Source organism: Podarcis tiliguerta, assembly GCF_965153285.1.
Source record: "Podarcis tiliguerta genome assembly, chromosome: 6".
Lineage (NCBI taxonomy): Eukaryota > Metazoa > Chordata > Lepidosauria > Squamata > Lacertidae > Podarcis > Podarcis tiliguerta.
In genome coordinates, this window is record NC_139539.1 from 84,847,578 (window position 1) to 84,871,696 (window position 24,119).

Genomic DNA, 24,119 nt, shown 5'->3' on the forward strand with positions numbered 1-24,119 from the left:
ACAGAAATCGTGCTACGGTGGCGCAGTGGCAGCAGGAGGCCCCATTAGCTAAAGTGGTGCTTCAGGTTAAGAACAGTTTCAGGTTAAGTACAGACCTCCAGAATGAATTAAGTTCTTAACCCGAGATACAACTGTACTGGGAAGTGTAAAATAACAAGTAAGCCTATCATTAAAAAAAAAAATACAGTCAACAAAAATGCTGTTTAAGGAACCCGCATTATCTTAGTCATTGATTCTAACTGGCTGATTAGAATTTAAAAGCCAGATAAAAATAGCAAGTTTAAGATTAGACCCCTCTCATACGGGAAGAACCCAGCATGTGTAACTTAGAGCGCATGCACACACCAAAATATCCCACAGAGCAATAGGAACAAAGCTGAAGTGATACTTACGCATGTCGCCAAAAGACCCTTTGGTGACATTCTTGGCTTGCTTAATCGTCACAGTAAAGATGTGCGAATACTGGTGTTCCACCTGCATGCCAAAAGAACAGCTGATGTTAGGAAGGAAATGAACAGAGCACATAAATCAAGCAACCCTCTCCAGCCCATTTTCAACTTGTCTAAGACACTCCCCAAGTTTGTTTTCCCAAAAGCAAATGAAGCACCCACTGGAAGACACAGCATCCTGAATCAGAAGTCTTTGGCTTTACTGAACATTGAGACTACATTGAGCACAACAGACTATAACTACTCCTACACAACTGCTCGTTCCCCTCGCCACCACACCTTTGTGTTTTTAATTTTTTAGCGTCAATGAATTCAACACTCCTCCCCTCCAAGCACTGGTATTGCACAGACATTTCGTTAGTCATCAAAAAACACAGCAGGGGCTGGGGAAGCCAAAAGTTGTTTTATAGATGCCTTTAACTTTACCCTGTGCTTGTAATTCCCTCCTACGGGAAAGGTACAATTATACCTAAATACTATATTGCAGAAGTATGCCTATGTGCATGTGGAAATGGGTTTACATTCAGGATACTTACATATACTAGAGCAGTTGTTTTCCAACTTTCTAACTTCACAGGATCCTTTCCACACTGGCCTGGCTCAGACCCCATGCTAAGCCACACAACGGCTTGCCAGGACCATGCAAATGTCCTTTCCTACCAAGACAGGCAGCTTTATTGACGCCACCAGTAACACTGTGTTCTGTGATGTAGTACCCCAATGTTTTGCCCTAACCTGTTAGGCCAGACTCTCTGCTTTACCCCAAACCACCTTCCAGTTTGGCTGCGCAATCAAGGCAGCTTTTGACATCAGCTGGAAGGGAAATTGGCTGGAAGGGAAATTGACTTCTGCTGCCTCTTCCAGGTCTCCTCTCTCAGTGGCTTTCGACACAGTGAGCTGCATTCTTGTATCAGCCCAACTATGAGTTTTAGCTGAGGGTGAAGTTCAGTATTGTGCCATCGGCGTTCTTTAACAATCAGGTTCCTTTCTAATAGCCCCAGGTTCCTCCTTGAACCCTGGCAAGATATATTCTGCAATTTTGTAGGACCAGGGCCAGATTTAAGTTTGATTAAGCTACTGAAGGTAATGGGGCCCTTTATATGTCCAGCTGTCCTTTGTCAACAACAAATTGCCACTGTTTTTTGTGTTGAATATATGCTATATGGTAATTTATGGACCTAATAGCTATCTAAAGCCATTTGCACATAACAAAATATGTATTTTATCCAAGTAATGGTTGAACTGAAATACAATTAGGAAGAAGTACTGTATATTAATAGTGAAATACAATTAAGAAGTTTATTAATAGTGAAATAATTACCAGTGATGTTTTAGGGAGCAGGCTATCAGGCAGGGCCCATTACTTACATTATAGGAGCCTACACAATACAAAACACTGTTGCTGCATGTAGGTTTTATTTTATTTGTTTTTTATCTTATATTTTGGAAAGGTACATCCAGTTTTTTCCCCTTTAATTTTTTTTCGGGCCCAAAGAGAGTGGGGCCCTAAGCTATATCTTGTTGGCCCCCAGAGTAGCTGGGGGGACTCAGCCAGATGGGCGGGGTATAAATAATAATTGTTATTATTATTATTATTATTATTATTATTAATAATAATAATAATACGTAAATCAAGCACTGTGTAGGACCATACTGAATCTGCAATTAGAAGACCCTACACATTTATGGAGTAGCTGTCCCCAACGTACTGAGGACACTCAAATTTATTGTCCTTTCAACAGCTAGTCTAGGAACAGATTTATTGGGGTGGGGAGCTGGTTGATAAGAGGAAAACATAATGAGGGTAAAAAACAAATAAATTAAAAGAAATGCCGCTTAGGAATTCCTGTTTTCCGACAGTATCTGCCCAGCTGACGCACCTCAAACACCATAAACAAGGCTGGGTTTTAACAATACAATGGCAGGGTTAACTTGACATTATTGGCAGAATATTAGTTTATTAACTAGCTTAGTTGCCTCGGGCAAATAAGGATCCTCTCCAAGAAGTAGGCAGAGTACATTTTATAACAGGGGTGGGAGACCTCAGGGCAAAAACAGGCCCCCAGGCCTTTGCATCTGGCCCTCAAGAGTCCGCCCAGAACAAGGTGGGAACATGAGGGAACACAACTTCAAGACTGAAAAAGGTCCCCACTCCCATTTCATGGAGTGAAAGTTTGTTCTTCTTCTTCCTTCATGCCATCAACAGAAGCGAAAAATATCTGGCAGGGTTAGGGTCCTTTGCTTCTAACCGGCAGGTACTGCATGGCTAACAAGGTGCCAGCAAGCTTCCTTAGGGAAGGCATGCTGATCTTGGTTCTCTTTTTATAATCAGCCATTTTGTTAAAATGTATCCTTGGGGAGGAAGGACAGGAGAAAAACTCCAAAAAACAAACAAACAGCATGTGAGTATAAAGCCAGTGAAAACCATTCATTCAGGAAGACGCCTTTAAACAGATCAATAAATACTGCTTGGTTACAAAGAGAAGATTCATACCTCAAAGGCCTGTCTAAACAATATGCTTTGCAAAACAAAACAAAAAGTTTCAAAGAAGGGAGGGATGATTCCTCCCAAACCTCTATTGATAGAGCGTTCCCTAGTAAAAGCCAACCAAAGCTTTCTAGGCCTACTGGAAAAGCCCAGAGTTCGCCCTGACCGTTCCTAAAGTGTCTGTGACAGGAATTCAAAGTCATGGTGCTGAAACTGAACGCATCATGTCCGCACCCGTATTTTCCTTCTACTTCCTTGGGAGCAGCTTAAGGAGCTTAAGGAGATGTTTAAGAAAGGGGGAAACCTTTGTTTCAACAGCTCCCTTCACAAAAGCACATTTCCTTTGCAAAGGGACAGAGAGAACTAAGGATAAAATAATTACTTATTAAAGGTAAAGGGACACCTGACCATTAGGTCCAGTTGCGGACGACTCTGGGGTTGTGGCGCTCATCTCGCTTTATTGGCCAAGGAAGTCGGCGTACAGCTTCTGGGTCATGTGGCCAGCATGACTAAGCCACTTCTGGTGAACCAGAGCAATGCATGGAAACGCCGTTTACCTTCCCGCCGGAGTGGTACCTATTTATCTACTTGCACTTTGACGTGCTTTCGAACTGCTCGGTTGGCAGGAGCAGGGACCGAGCAACGGGAGCTCACCCCGCCGCGGGGATTCGAACCACCGACCTTCTGATCGGCAAGCCCTAGACCCACAGCGCTACCCGCGTCCCTCCCAAGTACTTATTAATTGGTTATTAATGGAATTTATATATTGCCTTTCTGCACCAAAGGCAACCAAGGCCAGTTTACAATTAACACAAGCAAAAAAAGGTACAAATTTTTCTCAAGCCAGCCTTCAGCGGCTTCTGACACCAGCTCCCTGGCTTCTGCTTTCCCTCAAGGCACCCAGGTCTTGAATGGCCCCAGGGAAAATGGCGGGTGGGGTTTCTCCAACTGTCTTCTCAGGCCACCAATGGGCTCCTTCAGGCACTGGTGGTTATGTGCTCCCTTCTCTTTGGGCTCTCCTCAGAAACACTTATGGTAGTTATATACTTGCACATATTAAGTATAATGATTACTTAGCATGCACAGATAGCACTTTATAGACCATTCAGAACACTTCACATACATTCCTTATAACTAATTTCCAAGGTGGCCATTATTATTATCCTTATATTGAAGACCAACAGGAGGGAGGAGCAGAGGGCCAAAAGCACAGCTGTGAGGGGAGACCGTTCTGGCCAATTCTGACACAACTCCCAAGAAGAATGTGGTTTATGAGAGGGCCCTGCTTCTATCAAATTGCTCAAAAGCCTAGAGAAACTACTGAGTCATTTGTCAGGGAAAGGCAGCCAATGTAATACCAATTATTAAAAAGGGATCCGGGGTAGGGGGTATCCTGGAAACTATAGACCGGTTAACTTAATGCCCATTCTGGAAGAACTGGTGAGAAGCACTGTAGAAGGTGGAACTACCAAGCACATATAAGCACAAGTCTTGCTGAGGGAGAACCAAAATGGCCTCTGTGAGGGGAAGTCCTGTCTCACTAACTGCTGAGAGTTCTCCGACAGTGTTAAACAGCATATACAGTAGATAACAGAGGCGATCCTGTGTTGACCCTGTGTAGATGGGCCTTTGGTCTGATGTTTGCTTGTTTTTCAATGATTAAGATAGAAACAATTTTGCTGACACATCAGAAGAAAAGGAACCATTCACCACTACACCTTACCAATAAATTTTGGAAAAGGCTAGCAGCTGGGAGCCCAGCACTATTGGGTTTTTGTGGATTACGTACTATTCAAGTACTGATACTCTCCTTGCCTGACATTACCTGCCATAGCATTGTTGCACAACTGAAGAATATATTTGATTACTTCGGCTTTTCAGAAGAGCTTGGACCAACCATGCAACCCAGCTTATGGCAGTAGAATTTCAGCCATTCTTACTAGCCCTCACTAAGCACAAACTGTAAGGCAGAGACAATTGCCCACATATTGCTATTTTAAGTGACAACTCAATACAATCAACAGCTGCTGACTATAGCTCAACAGAACTGCTAATAGGGTGAGAAATCACAACGCTCATTCAAATCCTAAAGAAGGAACTCGTTGCAAAATGGACTGTCTGGAAAGTGTTGCTAGTCAGATTACCAAGCTAACAGAAGCTATAAACATTTCTATAATGGGCAGAATTCAGTGTGAACTACCAGAGGAGACAGTTTATATATTAAATTTGAAGACATTGCATACTTCAGGTACCGTACAAAGGTAATACAAATCATCCAGAATGTATTCTGTTGAGGCCGAACATGGGAATGTGTAAGAGATGCTGATGACTACATCTCCCTGCTTCTGAAAATATTCACTTATCAAATGCAGAAGTCAAGTTCATCTATGAAGTCTTTTGTACTCAAGACTTCGCTTGACTGACAACAATGGAAGATCATCACTCAATCTAGACTTCAGAAAGACTTCAAGATTCAAAGTTCTTGCCCAGCTTCCTGACTGGTGTGTACTCATGAGAGGAAGGGCTATAGCTCAGTAGAAGAACACAACATGGATCAATCATCTCACTCCGAATAAGCTTTCTATGTTTATATGTCATCCAAACCTTCCATGAACATTCTACTTCTCGTTTTAATCATATCACTTTTCCTCCTGCACAGGCTTCCTTTTTCTCAGCCTGTTTATCTTAAGCTTATTCTCTTGGTCTACTATAAATATTTACTTCTGTTGCTCCCGTTTATTGTCTTAGGAACTCAAAAACTTTTTTTTAAAAAAGACAGAGTTAGAGCACAATCCTATCACACACAACACACACACATTTATGCCAGGGTTAGGCAGAGGAAAATGCAACCCTTTACCCCTACAGTGAGTATAAAAGGTGTCATGTGTCCTGCAGGCTTATGCTTCTGTTGCAAATAAGATTTAGATAAATACAGGTTTTGCTGAATGGTAACTGTCAATTTTCTTCCAGCTATACTGCATAATTAAACTCAGAGAGGATAAACTCAGAGACCTCAACATTACTCTGGAACTGAAAATAGCTTCTCCCCAGTCTTTCCAGATAGCAGTTGTTGCACAAAAGGAAAGGGGAGTGTTTGAGTGTGCATAAACAACATAGTTTTCTTCCAGCTTGCATTCATTTATCCATACACCATCCTGGTTCTCTACTCACACTAACCTACCGTATTTTTCGCTCTATAGGACACACTTTTTCCCCTCCAAAAATTAAAGGGAAATGTGTGTGCGTCCTATGGAGAGAATGCAGGCTCCTTGGCTTCAGCGATAGCAACACGAAGCCTCCGAAGCGCAGAGGGAGCGCTCCTTTCACTGCTTTCGCGTTGCTTTAGCTGAAGCCTGGAGAGCGAGAGGGGTCGGTGCGTACCGACCCCTCTCGCTCTCCAGGCTTCAGGGATAGCCGCCTGAAGCCTCCGGAGCGCAGCAGGAGCTCCCACTGTGCTCCGGAGGGTTCTGGTTCCTTTTGCTGAAGCCGGGAGAGCAAGAGTCTCCCAGCTTCAGCAGAGAGGGAGAGCTGCGCAGCGTCCCTTCAGCGAAGAGGGAGGAGAAATGGAAGGGGCTCTGTTTCTCCTGCCGCTTCGCTGCAGGGGCGTTGAGCAGAGAGGGGGATTTTTTTTTCTTGTTCTCCCCCTCTAAAACAAGGTGCGTCCTATGGTTGGGTGCATCCTATAGAGCGAAAAATACGGTATATGGATTTGGAGACTATGCCTCACCCATCTGCATGCACAGAAAGAATGAGGAAAACCTACCGTTGTAAAAAAAATATTTGCATAAGAGTGGTTACATTTATTTATGTATTTAAAAAATGTTAAAAGCTTTGCTCTAGAACCAAAAAGGTTCCCAGTGTTCCCTAGACAGTAACAGTTAAGACATCCCTGACTGCAGGCTCACATCCTAAAAGACAAAACACAAAAGGGAAAAGGTCTGGAGAAGGAAGAGGATGACAAGCAAACCAATTCTTACATTTGTTTTTAATAATGAGTAGCCTTGAATGGAAACAGGCAGGGAGAAGGGGAGCCAATCAGAGCTGGTCTGTCAAGGCAGCCAATTGAGTGGCCCGAAAGTTCTCTCTCCCCTTCACTCCAGCCAATTGGAACAGTTGCTAATAGGTGACAGCTGAGGGTTGCAGGAGCCAAAAGGAGCTGATTTAACAGCTAAACAGATGGATTGCTGGTATTGGTAAAATCTTTTTTTTGTTGTTTTGTTATAATTTTGTTAAATTTCTGTTTTACATTTTAGAATATTCACTTAAACATCCTCAAAGTATCAGTGACTTCCCTTCCTCTCTTTCCATGGTTCATTTTGCACAACATAAATCCCTGCATATTATTTTATATAAACTAAATCATTCAGTATTCCATTGTAACATCCATCAAATCTTATTTACACTGTTGGATTCATCTTAACGCTGCCCACGTTTTCAGATATACAGAATTTTCCTCCATATATTCCATAAACCTTTTCCAATCTTCTCTAAACGTATGTTCTTCTTGTTCTCTTATTCTATATGTGAGGTCCACAAGCTGTGTATATTCCATCAGTTTAAGTTGCCATTCTTCTTTAGTTGGGACTTCGCTCGTTTTCCATTTTGGGGCTAACAAAACACGAACTGTAGTAGTAAAATCAGTCCTTTGCATGCAGATAATAAGATGGCTGGTTTTTTTTAAAAAAGGATTCCTATTCTTCTTATGCCCCAGCTCTAAATCGGATGTGTGACAATTTCTAAAACAATTGCAGAGGTTTGCTTTATTTGGAGCAAAATGCAGGCCTAAGTAGCTGCGAGGGACCATAACGAAAACAGAACTCACTGAAATTTCTGCCTTTTAATGCTATTTGACAGTGGTGACCAGGACTGTACTTCATAGTAGTTGGTTGTTATTACCATGTAAAGCTTTAGCTATTTTGTATTATGTGTTTGGTATTCTGACGCGGGTGACGCTGTGGTCTAAACCACAAAGCCTAGGGCTTGCCAATAGAAGGTTGGCTGTTGTTTACCAGCTCCATCTGGTACGTAGGCTGAGACCCTATCTGCCTGCAGACTGTCTTGCCAGAGTGGTGCATGCTCTGGTTATCTCCCGCTTGGACTACAGCAATGCACTCTACGTGGGGCTACCTTTGAAGGTGACCCGGAAACTACAACTAATCCAGAATGCGGCAGCTAGCCTGGTGACTGGGAGCGGCCGCTGAGACCATATAACACCCGTCTTGAAAGACCTACATTGGCTCCCAGTATGTTTCCGAGCACAATTCAAAGTGTTGGAGCTGACCTTTAAAGCCCTAAACGGCCTCGGTCCAGTATATCTGAAGGAGCGTCTCCACCTCCATCGTTCTTCCCGGACACTGAGGTCCAGCTCCGAGGGCTTCTGGCGGTTCCCTCACTGCGAGAGGCCAAGTTACAGGGAACCAGGCAGAAGGCCTTCTCGGTAGTGGCGCCCGCCCTGTGGAACGCCCTCCCATCAGATGTCAAAGCGATAAACAACTACCTGACATTCAGAAGACATCTGAAGGCAGCCCTGTTCAGGGAAGTTTTTAATATGTGACATTTTAGTGTATTTTTCATCTTTGTTGGAAGCCGCCCAGAGTGGCTGGGGAAACCCAGCCAGATGGGCGGGGTACAAATTATTATTATTATTATTATTATTATTAGCGGTTCACATCCCCACGATGGGGTGAGCGCCTGCTCCTGCCAACCTAGCAGTTTGAAAGCACATCAAAGTGGTGCAAGTAGATAAATAGGTACCACTCCGGCGGGAAGGTAAGCAGCGTTTCCGTGCGCTGCTCTGGTTCGCCAGAAGCAGCTTAGTCATGCTGGCCGCATGACCCGGAAGCTGTACGCCGGCTCCCTCGGTCAGTAAAGCGAGATGAGCGCCGCAACCCCAGAGTCACCTGCGACTGGACCTAATGGTCAGGGGTCCCTTTAACTTTACCTTTTATCCTGACTCTGGCTACCTGGAATCAGTCGTTTGCTTATTTGTTTCATCTCACAACATTTATTTACCACTCGATTGAAAGAAAACTTAAAAAGAAAATAAAACAATAAGCTGCTTCTGCAGCACAGTAGACAGTGTTGGATCTGGAAGTCGTTGGAAGTGTTTGAGCACACTGTAAAACTTTCAGATATTCAAATATTCCAAGTGACACTTTTCATCCAGGAGGTGGCAGGAGTAGCTAACCTCATCCTCTTACAGAAAAGATGCAAGCCATTGCGCAGGATTACTACTACGTGACAACCTGCAACTGGATAAACCCCTAATATGATCATGTTCGTCCTTCATTCCTCACAAACAAACATGCGCACATTAGACTGCCATTGGTAAAGCCATAGAGTGGTGAAATACGCGCTTTTACAGCCTCTTTGCAGCAGACTCACTGAAAAGGATGTGACTGTATGTGGAGGGAAACCCAAAGCCACAGAGATGATAAAGGATCACTTCAAGGAAGCCCAGAAAAGTATTTTTAGCACCCCAGTAGTTTAGCATTATGATGAATAATCTGGCAGCTACCTCTGAACAGACGCTGCTTTCTTTTCCTGCTACCAGCTATTTCCAGAGAATCTGGATATACTACAGCTAATATTTTCATACAGTTTTCGGGAGAATAAGAACCCACGTGTTAATTTCAATAAAAGTACACCTGCATTTAAGGGTGTAATTACTAATTTTCACAGTAAAAAAATTAAAATGTATTTGAACCGAAGCAAACAGAACTCAAACTGAACCATTTTGCCTTAACTAAAAATTAATAATCCATAAGTGATTGTTGATTTGCACTACTCTTGTTCAGCCCATTGAGTAAAGGACAGAGGGAGCGTCTTAGATACTCAAGGATTGTCCGCTAAGTTTCTAATTATGCCGACTGGTTTTTGACCAATTTACTCAGCTGTCATCCCTCACAATCTTAAGCGGTGTTTCCTGATCAAGTCTGTAAAATGACGTCTGAACGATATAGAGTTGTAAAGGCCCCAGAAAAATTAGGGGGTGGGGAAGAGACATTTTCCAGGAAAAAAGCTCTTTCTGTGAAGTGTTTCCTTGCTGCATAAAGAACATTTTAAAGCCCCTGTCTAGCTTACAGGGCTCTGGGAATATAATGTGACGCCTCTGCAGAACCTCCTGCAAGATTTCACAAGATTTCTGCAATCTTGTAAGATCTTGTGAGAGGTTCTCCAGAGGCCTCGCATGACCTTCCCAGAGCCGCTAAGCAAGGCAAAGGGGGCTTAAAAAGCTACCCACCTTGCATGAGGGGAGCAAGTCCCACTCAGAACTGGATGTGGTCATTGTGGGGGTGTTCTGGCTTTGTGCGATTTTGCCTGTACAGTGGTACCTCGGGTTACATATGCTTCAGGTTACAGACTCCGCTAACCCAGAAATAGTGCTTCAGGTTAAGAACTTTGCTTCAGGATAAGAACAGAAATCGTGCTCTGACGGCACAGCGGCAACAGGAGGCCCCATTAGCCAAAGTGGTCTTCAGGTTAAGAACAGTTTCAGCTTAAGAACGGACCTCCAGAACGAATTAAGTACTTAACCTGAGGTACCACTGTATACCAAGTAATACAATTTTATATTCCAAACAAGTAATAAAATAACCCACTTAAGTAGTTAAAACAGTAAAATGGGTTCAGGGCATAGCTGTCAAGTGTCCCTTATTTGGCGGGAAACTCCCTTATCCCAGCGCCGTGTCCCGCTGCTGTCCCTTACTGATGACGTCCCTTAAATTTCCCGGGTTTCATGCTCGCCTGGCTCGGGAGGGAAGCAGCGGCTTGGTGTCCTGCGCCATGAGAGAGAGAGAGCGCATGAGCTGCCACATCTCCGTCTCTCCCTTTTCCCCCTCAGGGGCGCGTCGTGAGGAGACAGGTGGCGGCAGGCGGGCAGGCAGCCCCTCTCTTGCGAGACATCCGCCGCGCTGCCAGGGGAAGCCAGAGGTGGCAGCGGTGGCGGCTGAGGAGGTGGCCTGAGGGAGGAGGAAAAGGAGGGGATGGGGAGGGACGCAGAAGGGTGGCGCCGCACCCGCCTCATGTTGGGCTCGCGGGCAGCGTGGGTGAGAGTCTCTCTCCCTCCCTCCCTCTCTCTCGGGCGGGGAAGGGCCAATGGAACTCCTCACGCTAGGACGACGGCAGCCCCTACGGGCTGCTTAGCATACCCTCCAACCAGTGCAGCATCTTAATGTAGTGATTTCCCCCTCTGCATCCCTTTTATAACTCTATTTTTATAAATCATTTGTCCATCCATAGTTCAAATTTTTACTACAAGCTTTCTGTCAATCCTACCAATGTATGTTACTCTTTACAATAGCTTTTCAACTAAATTATAAACTTTCCCCATTCTTTATTAAAGAGGTCCTCTTCCTGGTTTCTAATTCTTCTTGTAAGCTTTGCCATCTCGACGTCATTCATCAGTTTTGTCTGCCCCTCTTCTTTGGTCAGAGTTGTAGACCCTTAGGATCATCTAGTCCAACCCCCTGCAAAACACAGTCAGTCGCAGCAAAAGCAGCAAACATCCATCAGTGCCGGATTTCTGTATAAACTAAGCAAAATCCCTTCTTTTGGCTGCTAATCCCTTATTTTCGAGGCTGCTGGTCCCTTATTTTCAAATCTGTAAGTTGACAGCTATAGTGCAGGGTTCATAAGTACCGTATTTTTCGCTCTATAAGACGCACCAAATCACAAGACGCACCTAGTTTTGGGAGGAGGAAAACAAGAAAAAAAAAATTCTGAATCTCAGAAGCCAGAACAGCAAGAGGGATCGCTGTGCAGTGAAAGCAGCAATCCCTCTTGCTGTTCTGGCTTCTGGGATAGCTGTGTAGCCTGCATTCGCTCCATAAGACGCACACACATTTTCCCTTACCTTTTAGGAGGGAAAAAGTGAGTCTTATAGAGCAAAAAATACGGCAAGTTTAGCGGATATTTTGGTTTTTCCCAAAAATGTCATCCTCCCCCCCCCACCCCCATGTTGAGGCCATGGGCATAGCCAAAGGGGGGCAAGGCAGGGGCAATTGCCCCCACCCTAAATTAATAAAAAAACCATAGCTAGCAAATGGCCTGCCCCCTCCCTAACAAATCTCCTGGCTACGCCCATGGTTGAGGCACAGGTATTTTTCCACGGCTTCAACAATTCAACAAATTTTACACCTCTAAAACTTGAAATCAACTATTTCTTGCGGTTGAGCTCCTTCAACTTCCTCTGCCTTTAGTTCTTCTTGCTTGAAGGAAGGTCATTCACAAGTTTTCCATACAAGCCTTCCACATCTAGTTTCCGTAATTTGTCAGAGGGGGAACTGTCTTCTTGAAAAGCGAACAGCAAACCAGAATCCTGAAGTCTTTGCTTATTTTCAGCCCCTCAACTAATCAGTTTAATCTGTAATTAAAGTTTTAGTTACCTAGTTACACCCTAGTACAGAATTTATCTTATTAAACATATCAGCTTTCGTGTTTACGGTTGTTTTTTTACAGAGTTTATATCCCCTTATCTTCAGAAATACATGAATTGAGACCAGCTGGAATATTTTTTTTCCTTAGTGCACTTAAAATATTTTCACGTCAAGTTTTTTTCACACTTTTCCTGGCTCGCCCAAACTTACAGTGCATAATGCTTATACACACAATCCCTAAAATTGCAAGCCTCGTTAAAATAATTTGTGGTAGTTAATGCCATTGTTATTAGCCGCAGTTTATCCTGAGCACTGGGAATAGAAAGTCTAATCAACTCACCATAATTTGCTGATAAGGATCTGTAGAAGACATTTTGGTTTCGGTAACTGCCTGAAACAGGCGGTGGACGATGTTATCCGCTGCTGATGTAATGTTCTTTTCACACTGGACTCACACAGTCTTCTAAGGGCTGTATAATTTAAAAAGCCAGAAAAAAGTTTTAACTCTTTTTATTTCTGCAGCCAATCTCCAGACATAATACCGTGCCCCTAATGCACCACCCACCAAAAAAACCCTCTCTTGTGCCAAACCAACTTCCTGCTGGCTTTAAGGGCTGAAACCTTAACCTGCCATCTTTCAGGCTGCTAGTTTAAAAGTCACGGTGGCAGGTTTGTGTTCCAGCACCTCATTTTTCTCTCTTCGTTGAGAGGGGGCTTTGCAAAGTTCAGTTCAACTAAGGTGGAAAGAGCCTTCCAGCATTTCTTTCCAGTGCCTCAAATTTATGGAGTTCCACGTGTAAAAATAAGCAGGCATAACGGGAAGGAAGGAAGCCCTAGTGTACAGTGGTACCTCAAGTTACATATGCTTCAGGTTACATACGCTTCAGGTTACAGACTCCGCTAACCCAGAAATAGTACCTCGGGTTAATAACTTTGCTTCAGGATGATAACAGAAATTGTGCTCCGGCGGTGCGGCAGCAGCAGGAGGCCCCATTAGCTAAAGTGGTGCTTCAGGTTAAGAACAGTTTCAGGTTAAGAACGGACCTCCGGAACGAATTAAGTACTTAACCTGAGGTACCACTGTATTTGATTGGGGCTTATTCTGAATAAAATGCAGAAAATACAGCTGTCCGTTTTTCAAAGGTAGTCACTATACCTGCAAGTATTTCGCTTATATATTTAAAAATATTTCTAACTTGACTTTCAGAATTAACTGAGCTAACTATTGCAAGGTTTTCATTGTCCAGTGGGGCATGTAGCCAACTACTGTATCTTCAACAGCAGTGACAGATCTATGTGTAAAAGGTAGAGGTAAAGGACCCCTGGATGGTTAAGTCCAGTCAAAGGCAACTATGGGGTTGTGGTGCTCATCTCGCTTTCAGGCCGAGGGAGCCTGAAATCATATGGTGATGTCAGCAACTATGGTGATGTGCCGGCCATATTTATGAGCAGTTCAAAAAGAACACTTGGACAGTTCCATAATTCAAGCCATGCAAATATTGTATGAAGTGATGCAAAAAAGCTGTTGGGAACAATGTGGAAGAAGACCCTGAACAAGCAAATCCATATTTCCTTCTCCCTGCCAGAGCCACTCCCCACAGACTCCACTGCTATTCTCCACAGAGCATTCACCAATATTTATAAGATGAAGCAAATAATTGTACTGTAGAACACGGACAGCCTTTTCCTGAGATGTCATGATAAGGACGGCATTGTCAGAAATCTCCAACATGGCATTTTTAAGAGGAATCTTTCAAGCTACATGAAACATTTATGTCTGAAAGTATCACCACAGCATAAAATTATTGAATTTGAGCTTCAAAAAGAAAAATGGAGCTCTAGACTTATCACTGCAACAAAAGTCCACCATGTATTGATCTCAAAGAGGCATTAAGGGATTATGAGTTCTCGACTCTCTCAAGATCCCTCTTCATATTGAATCTGGAAGCACTTCTTACCCACCGAAAGTCAGGCTTGTTCTAGAGCCCACAGAGACACACAGACCCATTTTTGAGGATTTCCTCCCACTCTTTGTAGGCTTCTAAATGATCATGGAATGCAACTCTAAGCAAGATAGCATGTACAGTGGTACCTTGGTTCTCAAACTTAATCTGTTCCAGGAGTCCGTTCGACTCCCGAAACAGTTCGAAAACCAAGGCACGGCTTCCGATTGGATGTGGGAGCTTCCTGCACTCAAACGAAAGCTGCATCGGACGTTCAGCTTCTGAAAAACATTCTCAAACCAGAACACTTACTTCTGGGTCTGCGGCATTCGGGAGCCGATTTGTTCGACAACTAAGCCGTTCAGGAACCAAGGTACCACCGTATATGCACACAAGGAAAATCCGTAGGTGTTGTATCATCACACACTTTCCACATGAATTATAACCACTGGGCAGTTCTAAATTTTCCTTTCCAAAAACCCTAGTCTAACCCACAGAGGGCATCTTCTTCTGTTCTTAGGACAACCCCATGCCAATTGCTGACGTAGCTTTGGTATTTCCATACTTCTGAAACTTTTATTGTTATAGCAAAACCAAATTGCAGTGGTACACCATGTATGCAGCTTTACTTCCTGGTGTCTGAACAGCAAATGCTTTGTTCAGAGGTGTTGCGAAGAGTCATCTCTCAAAACAATAATGGAAAGATTAAGGGGAAACAAGCAGACATCTTCCGTGTAAGCAGTAAGGTGAGATGCAAAATTGTGCAAACATATATTTCAGGAAATATCAAGAGCTATACAAAACAGATCATTATATTTATATTATGCCATTTCTACACACATTTCCAGGTGCTGGAGATAATCACCTGTGCGCCCACATATCATATCACATCCCAGTCATTTTACCTAGATTCTGATAGCACTACCAATATTTAATTACAGCTGATACACAAGTGCCACTGAACACTGAAGGACTTAGCTCCAAGTAAACATGCACAGGATTGTCCTGTTACAACATGCTAAAAAAGTTTCCCATAGTTTCACTCATAAAGCTGAGAAAAAGCATTAGGCAAGCTGTATAAAATATAGGTAAAGGTAAAGGGACCCCTGACCATTAGGTCCAGTTGTGGCCGACTCTGGGGTTGCGGCGCTCATCTCGCTTTATTGGCCGAGGGAGCCGGCATACAGCTTCCGGGTCATGTGGCCAGCATGACTAAGCCGCTTCTGGCGAACCAGAGCAGCGCACGGAAACGCCGTTTACCTTCCCGCCGGAGTGGTACCTATTTATCTACTTGCACTTTGATGTGCTTTCGAACTGCTAGGTTGGCAGGAGCAGGGACCGAGCAACGGGAGCTCACACCGTCATGGGGATTCAAACCGCCGACCTTCTGTTCGGCAAGTCCTAGGCTCTGTGGTTTAACCCACAGCACCACCCGCGGCCCTAAAATATAGGTAGTCATGTACTTAATATTAACATTTATTTCCTATTTACTTATTTCATTTATATCCTGTCTTGGCTGTGGGAGAAGCAAGACCCTCTTGGGGTGTTAATGCTGTGAGGCAAAAGGTAAAAGGTAAAGGACCCCTGGACGGTTAAGTCCAGTCAAAGGCAACTATGGGGTTGTGGCGCTCATCTCACTTTCAGGCTGAGGGGGGTGATCTGAAAGAGGGTGGAAGGAGACTTCTGACAACTCCCATCATGTTTACATACGAGACTTAAAGAGTTGCTTAAGGCTACCTACTTACCAACGCCATAGCAGTAGAGGGAGTTGAACCAGGGATTGACTTGATTTCTAGTTCCATCTCTTATCGCTATATTAAACCAACTCGCTATCATAACACATGGTTGGGTGGAAGGCAGATCTGAATCTTCTGCTAGATTCCTGCTTGATCAGCAAGGATTTCTGAGGTTCAGTTGTTTAGCAAAGCTATCTACCAAAGGAAACCCTGCTCTGTCTTTAATTATACAGCTGGAATGAAGAAAGCTTGGGGTAACCAAGAACAGATTTGTGTGTGGGAAGCCTATGAGCTCCATTCAGTTCTGGGCCTCAGAACAAATTCCTGGGCTCAGGATTCTTTACTTAGTATATGTCTCTTGCACTTGGCTCAAGAGCACTTGGCTCTCACGGTCCCAGTACAATACAAAGTAGATCCTACAAGTCTTAGGTTTCCCCAGCCCTGCTGTAGCACATTACTCCAATGTATGAATCCAAAGATGGGACCATGAAGATGGTGTTTGTTCTCTTTTGCTTGCGTTACCTCACTGGGCAATCAGGGCAACTATTGGGGAGGGATAAAACCTGCTTCTCCCCTCCGCCGCAAGAAATATGGGTCAACAGAAGTTTGCCCAAGTATACATTCATGCATAAACCCAAAGGCTGTGTGCACAATAAAGCCTGTGCAGAATATGCAAGTGTACTATATTATTGTCAGGTGTGTGTGCAGGAGCCAGGGCCTGTGACCAATAGGACTCTGCAGGACTGGGGCCTTCCTAAGTTTGTTCTGAAGAGGCAAGGTGCGGCCACACAGGTGAGGCTGATTGACCATGACAACTGTTCTCAAGAGTCTTGCAATACAGTACAGTGGTACCTCGGGTTACAGACGCTTCAGGTTACAGACTCTGCTAACCCAGAAATAGTACCTCGAGTTAAGAACTTTACCTCAGGATGAGAACAGAAATCGTGTGGCGGCGGCGGCGTGGCAGCGGCAGCGGGAGGCCCCATTAGCTAAAGTGGTGTCTCAGGTTAAGAACAGTTTCAGGTTAAGAACGGACCTCCGGAACAAATTAAGTTATTAACCCGAGGTACCACTGTATATAGACCTCCATAGAATCATAGAATTGTTTAGTTGGAATGGCCTATAAGGGTTATCTAGTCCAACCCCCTGCAATGCAGGACTCTTTTGCCCAACATGGGGCTTGCACCCACAACCTTGAGATTCAAAGTCTCATGCTCTACCAACTGAGCTATTCATCCCCTGTATGCCATCCCCGATATGGGTGTTTCGAAAGAACTACACAATCACAATGAATTCTTAAAGAACTGGCTAATCATATGTTTCACACTTCTACATTGTCACCTTGGGAGACCAAACTAAATGACAATTAACAGACACCGGATGACTTTATTCAATTGTGCAGAACCAATGGGCTGTACAGTATAGTATGTGGTGCAGGCCCCAGTTCAAATTTCCACCTAGGATTGACCTCTCTCAGTGACTTATCTCACAGGGTTGCCATGAGAATGAAAACAAAAGTTGTAAAACTCTGCAGTTCAAAGGTGTTAAGTCAGCGATAATTAGCCACAAGGAGGTTAAATACTTTTCTCATAACAGTAAAACTCAACAATGGAAGAAAGGGCTCTGTACGTCAAGCACCATTCAGAACTTCCGTTCATTGTGACTCAACAATGGCATTACTTTGAAGTTGTATATTTGCTTTTATTGAAGTATGATGTGATACCTTTGGTCAGAGTGCACAATTTTTTAAAAAAATAAGCTTGTGACATTTCCATTAGGTGGCTCTAAATGTCTGTTCCTTAAATAAATGGAAAAGGAAAGTAACAAAGGCTATGCCCTTTATAGTAGTCATTTATTATGAAGTATTATTGCAACTTGCTGGCATCTTCTCAAGAATAAGCTGAAATCCTGGAACTGGATATGGGTGAACCATAACAAGGGAGTGTGACTCCACCCAGACTAGACATATCCCCAGCCAACTGGTCTAATGAGTGCTTTGCTATCAGTTCTGATTTATCTGGATTGAACTTTACTCAGTAGACCCGTTGGCTGGCGATATGACTGGTATGGGTGGGGGTTACACTTGCCTGTAAGATTCAGGTTGATGGCTTCACCTGCTGGGTTCCACACTGCTCCTATTGTAACCTGGGCTACCTGTGCCAGCTACAGCTGCTTCAGGTAAACAGAAACTCAGCCAACATTGTTCATGCTGTCCCAAACAGTATGGGAAACAGCCTTACTAGAAAAATTAACCAATACAGTGGTACCTCGGGTTACATATGCTTCAGGTTACATACGCTTCAGGTTACAGACTCCGTTAACCCAGAAATAGTGCTTCAGGTGAAGAACTTTGCTTCAGGATGAGAACAGAAATCGTGCTCCGGCAGCGCAGCAGCAGCAGGAGGCCCCATTAGCTAAAGTGGTGCTTCAGGTTAAGAACAATTTCAGGTTAAGAATGGATCTCTGGAATGAATTAAGTACTTAACCCGAGGTACCACTGTAAACTGAAACTGACACTGGGACAAATAGAAGAAGATGCCTTCACCCCTGTATGGCTCCCCTTTATCACATACACAGCCCAACAAGACGATGACAAAAATCCACCAACAGCATACAAATCAATATGGCTAACCTGATCCAAAACACCCACCCACCCCACTCACACATGAAAACAAAGACCACCACAGCCAACCAGAAATGAACAGCCACACCCTAGACCAACCCCAACCTCTCTCACCACCAAAGGAACACAAGTGAACAGCAGAGAACCTGCACAAGCAACACTGACACAAAACCCCACATATAGAAACATCACCACACCACCCCATCCATCTTTCCCCCCTCCACCTCTTTCCCCCTGTTGTTCCTAATGTCTCAACAAACGAAACTGATTTGTACAAACAAACAAAAAGTTACATTGGGGGGGGGGGCGGAACGTGAGAGAGACACTGCACATACCTTTGTAAATCAAGAAAATCTTTAATAAAAATACATTTTTTGAAAAAATTGTTCATGCTGTGGTGAGATCCATTGGGGTATAGTGGTTAGGAGCAGTGGACTAGGACTTGGGAAACCCAGGTTCACATCCCCACTCAGCAGTGAATATCTCTGGGTGATGGTGAGCCAGTCACTGCCCCTCAGCGTAGCAAATTGGAGTACAGGTGAGCTTTACATGTAACAATATAAACAAACAAACAAATAAAATTTCCAGGTTGCAGCACAGCTCTGTGCTCAACATAAGAATGCCTTTGAAAATTGTTGGAAAAGTCCTGCTAGCACAAAATCCTCGCCTATTGGCAGGTTAGAGTCAGCATATTGTACCCGTATCTTCTGTATTCTGAAAAATATGCACTGGTTACCAGCGTTTCCAGGCCAAGTACTGCTTTCTGTCTTAAAGCTCTCATCTCCCTGGGTTCTGACTATCTTAGGGAATATCTCCTTCCACACTTACCTCCTCAGCAGTTAAATGTGTTGGATAAACAGCTTCATATAATCAACATGCTGAACTCTAACCAATGCATGGAGGGGTTAATACCATAGAGTAAACTGTACTGTCAGGCTTAGAAATGTCCACTTCCCCTCACCTTGGGAGGGACTAAGTAATCAAGCCTTTGTTCACCCTCGGTCTTCCTGAGAAGCTGAACATATAAAGAGATTTGAGCTGGTTGCTCCAGCTCAGACCATATGGCAACCACAAGCCACTCCTGAGTTCCTATACCAGAAATTTAGGAACTTTCACCACTTTGTAACTAACCTAAGTTTTACTGCTGCGCAACTTTTCTGTTGCACATGAAACTGACCTTTGGAGACCTTTGTAAGTAAACCATTTTTAGCTGACCAAACACGGTCTTTTTGTATGCTGGGGGCCTGGGAAATTTTGGAAGGACCACTGAATGGTATAGTTTAAACGTCTAACAGCTTATATTTCCACACTTTACTTTTCTGCATCTCTTGTGATTTTAAATCTCTGCTGAAATTCTCTCACCAAAGAGTGCTTGCATCAACCCTGGATCTTGGCATCCAGGAATTCTCATGATATACCTATTCCTTTACCTTGGACCAACTAAACAGGAGTACCAAACACCTAACACACCACAAAATACAACTGGTGGGCTGCACTTGGCTTGGTGGGCCAGAAGTTGTCCAGTCCTGTTGAAAGTCTTCTGTAAAAATGAACTCCAATGATCCTTAAGGCTACTTGTCTTCATCATCCTTTGGGAATGCAATCAAACCAGTCCGACTGGCTCATGCAGCCACAGCTAATGACTAACTGATAACTCTTGAAGAGGTTCGATAATAAACCTAGCTTTCTCACATTCTCCTGCATAGGGTATTGCACAATTAAGTACTTGAAGGTTTTAAAGTGCTTTCCCCTAATTTATCCAACCTTGGTCACTCTATGAAATAGATCCCCCGACTAGATATGCCAGCCACATCCTTCCTTGCTTTCTCAAACTATCTATGCCTTCCCGGGAGACACTAATGACAAAGCAAAGTGACACAAGGGGGGGGGTGTTTATTGATGGGTGAGGGTTGTTGCTGCTGGTAGTTTGTTGTATCTTTATTTTATATTTTGTTGTGATATATGTGGAAATTGTTCAGTTTGGTTTTGTATTTTGTTTAATGTTTCATTTATTTGAAATAAAAACCTTAAGCTCTTATATATATATATAATAAATGTACCAAGCAAACACGTACATAAATATATAAACCACATGTCTGAAGCAGCACAGGAAAACAGCCCTGAAACTATTTTTACTCCCAAACTGACCAAATGTTTTCTCTGCAAGGTTGAAGGAAAATGGAAAAGCCCCCCCATTGTCTTTTCATTCACAAATCCTGTCTTAAGGGTATGTCTGTGTATGAATAGGGTGAGCCTGTGACCTGGCTCAGGAACTAAGTATTTATCATTACGAAAGACTGGCCAGGCTCCCCAGGGTATCCAATCAAGTAAGCATTAACAGGTTACCTGCCTGACAGGAGGTAAACCACGTACTCAGATTTCTGTTGTAGACTGCCCTTTCTGTGATGTAGGTATGATGTGTCTGGGGGGTGGTCTTGAGCTACACCTCTTTCTGTGATGTATGTATGATGTTTCTGGGGGTGGTCTTAGACTCCAGGGCGGGGAATTTAAAATGTCTATATAAGGGCGGGCACACCTTGGTTCGGGGTCCTCCTCCTTTTCTGCGTGTGAAGGGGGCACCCTGTTGCAACAGTTCGATAAAGATCAGGCTTACTAGCTGCTTTGCTTCTCAATATTCTCTGGTTGGCCTCTGTTACTTTCTCCAACCAATGGAGAACCTGCAAAAGACTCTATAAGGGGTCTTGTGTCCCCCCATAAAGGAATAAGGGCAGATTTTCGTTTATTACATATTGTTTATGACTACCTTGGTTCCCGAATGGCTTAGCTGACGAACAAATTGGCTCCCAGATGCCGCAAACACAGAAGTAAGTGTCCCGGGTCGCAAACGTTTTTCGGAAGCCAAACGTCCGTTTCGGCTGTCGGCATTGTTTCTGGGGCCAATCAGCCAATCAGAAGCCGTACCTTGGTTTTTGAACGATTTGGAAGTCGAACGGACTTCCAGAGCGGATTGAGTTTGAGAACCAAGGTACCACTGTACTTTGGTTATGCCGTAGTTATGCATTCATTTCATCTTGCAAGCAGCCTTGAGCATGGTTTGAACTGTGGAAAGAAGGCATGTAAGTAAATAAGTAACAGACAGAGAACTTCTGGCAGCTGCAGTTTTTCTAACCTCCACATGAACACAAGCGGAACGTGCCGAAATTCTTTCTTTCTACAGAGCTCTTGAAGGCATGTAATCTCTGCCTCCCTTTGCATATGGGCACCCTATGGCAGTGATGGGAACCTCAGGGGTGGCCCTCCAGACCCCTCAACCTGGCCCCTGAAACTGTCCCCAAGCCACACCCTCTCCCTTGCTACATCCTCTCACCAGCCCTGCTCCGCACCCCAAGTGTTTTTTGCTTGGCTGGAAACGTGTCCTTGGAACGCCTTCGCTTCCAGGTTGGATAATATTTATTTTATTTACTTATTGAATTTATATAATGCCCTATACCCAAGGGGGTCTCAGGGTGGTTCACAGAATAAAATCAAGATATAAAACCACAAAATAAGAAAAGAAAAGAAAAGAAAAGAAAAGAAAAGAAAAGAAAAGAAAAAAGACAAAGGAAGTCTTCCCAAAGATAGAGAGGGGTACCTATGCAAAATCTGGACAACAAAATGATGCATATAACCTAATCAACTGCTATTATTGCTTCCTCTGGGTGGATTAGGGCTTTAAATCCTATGATTATAAGACAGCAGCTCCCCACAGCCACAGGGCAAACTGCTTTGAAACTATTTCAGGGCTTTCCAAAATCAGGGCTTTTGTTTCAGGGCTTTTCCAAACACGGAAGTTGGCGGTTCAAAGGGGTTGGGAGGGAGCAAAACATTTCACTAATTTCCTTGGACACAACTTGCAAGGTGATTTGCATCCTGGACTTTTTCTCTTCCAGGTTCACATATCATCACATCTGCATGCTTATCCTCGGAACAGGTGTTGAAAACAAAATCAATCTGCCCTTATGGGGTATCCAAGAGTCCTTATGTGGGTTTCCTATTGGAAGGAGAAAATAACAGAGGCCAACCAGAGAATATTGAGAAGCAAAGCAGCTAGTAAGCCTGATCTTTATTGATCTGTTGCAACAGGGAGCTCCCCTCACACGTAGGAAAGGAGGAGGACCTCAAACAACGGTGCACAAGGCCTTATATAGACATTTTAAATTCCCTGCCGTGGAGCTCCAGACCACCCCTCCATACATCATACATACATCATAGAAGGGGTGTAACCCAAGACCTCCACCCCCCAGATACATCACACCTACATCACAGAAAAGGCGGTCTACAGCAGAAATCTGAGTTTGTTGTTTATCTCGTTTGACAGGTTACCTATTAACGCTCACTTGATTGGATACTCTGGGGAGCCTGGCCAGTTTTTTGTAATGATAAATACTTAGTTCCTGAGCCAGGTCACAGGCTCACCCTATTCAAACACAGACAGACATACCCTTAAGACAGGATTTGTGAAGGAAAAGACAATGGGGAGGCTTTTCCATTTTCCTTTGACCTCTCAGAGAAAACATTTAGTCAGTTTGGGAATCAAAAATGGCTTCAGGTCAGTCTTCCTGTGCTGAACTATGTATGTGCTTGGTTGGTACGTTTATGAACATTTATTATATAACTAAGACTTTAAAATTCTTATCACACAGGACAGATAAAAAACGCAAAAATTCAGGCTTTGGCCCAACGTTTTGTTAATGCTAATTTCACTTTTGCCTCTCTGCTCTGCAAACGACAGCATTCTGTTTCCTCAAAGTCCGCAACAGTTAACTTCACAAAACACGTAAAAACTTGATCCAGATTCCTCTCGCTTTCCTCCCCCGCAAAAAGAGAACCGGAAGAAATCAGTAACATGTGGAAGTTTAACTGCTGCCTTGTTTTTAAAACCTGTAAAAGGCTGACTTAATGACTCCTCTCCCAAAATCACATCGTGTTAGGAATCACATCTGCAGGGAAATCTACTACAAATGTTGACGGGGGGCTTCCCCCACCCTACCCGACAGACACAAGCTTTAACCTCAAGGCTGAATCATGGTTACGTTTTGTAGGGAAATGGTCCATAAATTGTGTAATCCAAGAATGACACATACCTCTGGGATGAGAAGAGCCCCAGCTATTGCGGCTTACAAGGGGCTGGGTTGTTATAACAGACAGCTAGAGTAAGGCCGCCACCTTTAAATCTGGCAAATGATGAGCAATCCAGCATTCACTTTTTCATTCTTCAGTTAGAAGAGGAAGCTAGGTAAAGGTAAAGGGACCCCTGACCATTAGGTCCAGTCGTGGCCGACTCTGGGGTTGCGGCGCTCATCTCACTCTATTAGCTGAGGGAGCCGGCGTACAGCTTCCGGGTCATGTGGCCAGCATGACTAAGCCGCTTCTGGCGAACCAGAGCAGCGCACGGAAACGCCGTTTACCTTCCCGCTGGAGCGGTACCTATTTATCTACTTGCACTTTGAGGTGCTTTCGAACTGTTAGGTTGGCAGGATCAGAGACTGAGCAACGGGAGCTC

At 43.9% G+C, this 24,119-nt stretch overlaps 1 protein-coding gene across 1 annotated transcript in view; it reads right to left on the reverse strand.

Annotated features, from left to right (window-relative positions):
* The window catches only part of PLA2G4A (phospholipase A2 group IVA), an 84,116-nt gene that overhangs the window by 41,839 nt on the left and 18,158 nt on the right, over positions 1-24,119 (reverse strand). Inside the window, exons 2-3 of the mRNA XM_083445311.1 lie at positions 12,655-12,784; positions 393-474 (exon numbers count right to left, since the gene is read on the reverse strand). Of these exons, the coding sequence (XP_083301437.1) occupies positions 393-474; positions 12,655-12,687 (115 nt within the window). The 5' untranslated portion in view covers positions 12,688-12,784. The remainder of the gene's footprint in view (positions 1-392; positions 475-12,654; positions 12,785-24,119) is intronic.